Here is a 4,636-nt window from a genome sequence, read left to right as displayed (position 1 = left end):
GCAGACTCCCCACTGAGCAGAGAGCCTGACACGGGGCTCGATCCCCAGACTCCAGGATCAGGACCTGGACTGAAGGCAGATGCTTAACCCACTGAGCCACCCAAGTGTCCCACCCGAGAGAGAATTTAAAGTAATGGTCATAAGGATACTCATTGGACTGGAGAAAAGACTGGAGGACCTCGGGAAACTCCTAACAAAAAAATAGAAACAGGTGCGCCTGGGTGGCACAGCGGTTAAGCGTGTGCCTTCAGCTCAGGGCATGATCCCGGCATTCTGGGATCGAGCCCCACATCAGGCTCCTCCGCTATGAGCCTGCTTCTTCCTCTCCCACTCCCCCTGCTTGTGCTCCCTCTCTCTCTGGCTGTCTCTATCTCTGTCAAATAAATAAATAAAATCTTCTAAAAAAAAAAAAAAACAAAGAACCAATCGGAGATGAACAACTAAAAAACTAAAAGTACAAATGCACTAGATGGAATAAATAGTACACTATAAAAAACAGAACAGATCAGCAACCTGGAAGACAGAGTAGTGGAGAGCAATCAAGCTGAACAGGAGAGAGGGGGGAGAAATAAAAAATGAAAACAGACTTAGGGAACTAAGCAACACCATCAAGCATAATAACATTTGCATTACAAGGGTCCCAGAAACAGAAGAGAGGGAAAAGGGGGCAGAAAATATGTTTGAAGAAATAATACCTGAAAACTTCCCGAGTGTGGGAAAGGAAACAGAAATGCAGATCCAGGAAGCACAGAGAGCCCTCAACAAAATCAACCCAAGGAGGTCTACACCAAGACACATAATATTAAAATAGCAAAAAGTAGTGATAAAGAGAGAATCTGAAAAGCATCAATAGAAAAGAAAACAGTTACATACAAGGGAAATCCCATAAGGCTGTCAACCGATCTTTCAGCAGAACTTTGTAGGCCAGAAGAAAGTGGTATGATACACTTCCAAGTGCTGAAAGAAAAAAACCTGCAGCCAAGAATACTCTATCCAGCAATGCTCTCATTCAGAAGAGAGAGAGAGAGTTTCCCACACAAACAAAAGTTACAGGAATTCATGACCACTAAACCAGCCCTACAAGAAATGGTAAAAGGGACCCTTTGAGAGGAAAGGCCATAAGCACGAGTAAGAAAAGTAGGGAGCACTAAAGCAATAAAATTAAATGTACTTATAAAAATCAGTCAAGTGGGCACCTGTGCGGCTCAGTCGGTTAAGCATCTGCCTTCAGCTCAGGTCATGATTGCAGGGTCCTAGGATCGAGTCCTGCATTGGGCTCCTTACTCAGTGAGGAGCCTGCTTCTCCCTCTCCCCCTGCTTGTTCTCTCTCTTGCTAGCGCTCTTGCTCTCAAATAAATAAAATCTTTAAAAAAAAAAATCAGTCACGGGATTCACAAAATAAAAGGATGTTAAGTATGACACCATATATCTAAAATACAGCAGGGGAGGGGAGTTGGGGAGGAGTAAAGAATGGGTTCAAAGTTAAGAGATCATCGACTTAATATAAATTACTATATGCATGTTATATACAAACCTAATTGTAACCATGGTAACCACAAATCAAAAACCAGTAAGAGATACACAAGAGTTGTAACTAGGTGTCTCTTCCCAAGAAGATGGTGATGGGTGATGGTGGGAGGAGATCCATTCAAGTTCTGGGGCTCTGGGGTTGAGATCCACAATTATAGATAAGGTGCTTTATACTTGAAACAATCCACTCCACCATCCACCCCATCCCCAAACACACGTGATCCTCTGAACGGCTTATCAAGTACTTTGTACCAAACAGGCCAGCAGTGACATTTCTGCCAGGTCTTCTACAAAATTATTTGAAAGCAAAAGCAGAAAACTAAAGAAGCAGCTAACAGTACTCTTGTACCTTGAATGCTTCTTTTAAAAAAGGCCTTACATCCTTCACACGACCAGACTCCATAGTGATATCCAGATGCGTAATCGCTGCAGACCGCACAGAAGTGAGCATCCCTCTTTGAACTTGGACTAGTAACGGGGCTGGCACAACTGCTCCCACTAACTTTCCTTTTCAGCGTCTCTCTGGGAGCAAAGAAAACATTCGTTGTAAGACAGCATTAAGAGAAAAGATGGACTTTCTAGAAAAACAATTGCATGAACCCTGCCTAATTTACCTCTTTGCCTTCCAGGGCTCGTGATAAATGTATTCCAGCAAATCTAATCAAGCACAACCTTTGTTGCTGATATCAGATCTATGAAGAGTCACATTGTTAGGAATGACTGGTTTGAAAGTGGTTCCGCAAGGCTCTGCCCATCCATGCAGCGCTGGTGAGGACTAGTAACTACAGATGGCCAGTTGTAGCCATCAGGTTGCACATCTCTGAGTGTAATAAGTGACCAGAGCAAGTGTTACCTGCAGGTCTGAACCACGAGCAGGGTGTACAATAGCCTTCCGTAGTTGCTGGAATTCATTAACACTGTATGAATGGGCCTAAATTTACCTAACCATCCTCAAGTATCAGCCATTCCCAAGTGTTGCTAAATAGCCCTTCAGAGTTCCCATTTAAAGGGGGAACAGAATCTTTCAGTCTGCAATGTAAAATGAACATCTAGAATGAAAATAACTTAAGGAGGAGTAACAAACGGATTTTAAGTTATATTGAAGTGAATACTATTCTCTGGTTTAGAGAGAGAGAAAGAGTAGAGAACGGTAGAGAAGGGCAGGGAAGGGCAGAGAGAAGAAAAAGAAAAAGAGAAAGGAGGAGAGAGGGGAAGAAGGTGGACCCATGCCTGTCCTTAGAGAAGGTTTTGACAGAAGCAGGTGCTCAGTGCTGGGGAGAGGGGCAATGGCTCCCTAGAGGAACAGCCCATCAAGGCAGCACCAGCAGAGACCAAAAGTATACACATGGTCAGCTCCTAATTTTGCTGGGCCATGTTTCTTTTGGAAAGGAAATGTTAGAGGTGTGATTGATTTATAAATGAAGACAATTATACTATGGGTTAATTTACTCTCATTAGAGTTCATGCTCAGAAACAAAAGTCTTCCCTTGAAAGCTGAGCAAAAACAGTACTTTAAAAAAGTTATATCCAATGTTTATATTCTCTTTTGCCAACGAAGTTTTTTTTTTTTTCAATAGAATTACTATGTAATATGGCTTTCTCAAAGTGTTACGACAGCATTTCAAAGTAACAAATTTCAACATCCAGTACACAAGGACTTAATACTTCGGTTGTTTTAGAAATTTATATCCTCCTCATCTTTCTCCCGACACATCCTCTTCCCTCCCTAGCAAATAATTATCATTAAACACGTTACAAATTAAGTGGAAATAACCATCATGTTACTTTGCTTCTGAAGAACACAAGTACTCTTTTGAGCTTCAAGAAATTTCAACTAAAGTCTACATTTAGATCTGATCTTTATCAAATGTCATTCTAGTTCACTGCTAAAAAGCTTAAACCAAATTATTGTCTTTTCAGGCTTCACGTGCCCTTTATATTTCATTTAAGTAGTAATACTGCCACAGCTGCTTTTATCCTGGACACAATGTGTCATGAATGCTAAATTGTGATTTCACTACAAGATAAGAAGGATCTAACTTGAAGGTAAAGTAAAAATTAATTTTTCAAACCCACATCACTTCATCAAGAGAAAAGGAATTTAAGTTCAATCTTTAATGTCTAAAAACAGTAGTCATGATAGTGAATTCTCCCCACAACCCAGATCTACAAGCTTACTTTTTAACAAGCATTAGAATATTAAAATAGATAATCTAGAAATCAGAAAATCCGATGTGTTAGGTGTTCTAAGTAATCTCTGCGATGAATAAAGACCTTGAATACTTCTCACGAAATCATAAAGTGATTTGAATAATGCCCCTGAAGTACAATTCAGGATGAAGACTGAATTTACCTGTTTACAGGTAAGGTGGGTTCTAGTGATCTTGCTTCACACCAAGGACTCTTCTGAGGCTCTGCATACAGAAGTGACGGCTGGCAATGGATCGCTAAGGGAGAGAGGTGTCCAGGAGTTGGCCACAACACATTTGGGCTTGTGGTCTGTCGACCGGGTCCACCTTCGGAGTTATTGGCACTGCTGGGAATACTGTAGTTCATCACAGCAGGGCTATAGAACGTCATGGCGGAATATTCATGGCGGCTCTCTACGTAGGAGGAAGGTATATATATGGGGCCGTGCTCCAGGGGTAGGACAGATTGGCTGCAGTTGTAGGAGGCAGGAGAGTTAAGGCTAGATGGTGAGTTTTTGATATCCATATCTTGAATAGGTAACAGCTGAGGAAACTCTTTGTGAGAAGAGGCACAAAGAGACATTATACTGTTCTCAAAGACTCACAGGCAGGTATGATGGTTCTAGAGAAAAACAAAAGACATTTCTTAGTTAGAGCTACAGGCCTAGCCATTCAAAACGTCCAAATATATTTATTACTTACACACACACACACACACCCCTTAGAAAAACATCCTGAAAGACAGACTCAGAAATATTAACCTCAGGGATTGTGAATGGGAGGCATGGAATTCTCATTTGCTACTTTATTTACTTCTTTATTGCTTTTGTTGTTGTTAGCTACAAGAATTTATTTTAACCACAAGAATTTATTATACTTTGAAAAATTAAAAAATGCAGGATGATATTAAAATGCCA

The 4,636-nt window shown here is 40.9% G+C and overlaps 1 protein-coding gene across 2 annotated transcripts in view; it reads right to left on the bottom strand.

The window, feature by feature from the left end:
• Positions 1 to 4,347, bottom strand: part of ESR2 (estrogen receptor 2) — a 58,270-nt gene extending 53,923 nt beyond the window's left edge. For both annotated transcript variants that reach the window (XM_040641804.1, XM_008701010.2), the window contains exons 1-2: positions 3,884 to 4,347; positions 1,880 to 2,052 (exon numbers count right to left, since the gene is read on the bottom strand). In XM_040641804.1, coding sequence (XP_040497738.1) covers positions 1,880 to 2,052; positions 3,884 to 4,302 — 592 coding nt within the window. In that variant the 5' untranslated portion in view covers positions 4,303 to 4,347. The remainder of the gene's footprint in view (positions 1 to 1,879; positions 2,053 to 3,883) is intronic.
• Between the last annotated feature and the right edge of the window lie 289 nt (positions 4,348 to 4,636).

This window comes from Ursus maritimus, unplaced genomic scaffold (genome assembly GCF_017311325.1).
Source record: "Ursus maritimus isolate PB19 unplaced genomic scaffold, ASM1731132v1 scaffold_25, whole genome shotgun sequence".
Taxonomy (NCBI): Eukaryota; Metazoa; Chordata; class Mammalia; order Carnivora; family Ursidae; genus Ursus; species Ursus maritimus.
Note: the sequence above shows the minus strand (reverse complement) of the source record. Positions and strands in the feature narration are given on the sequence as shown.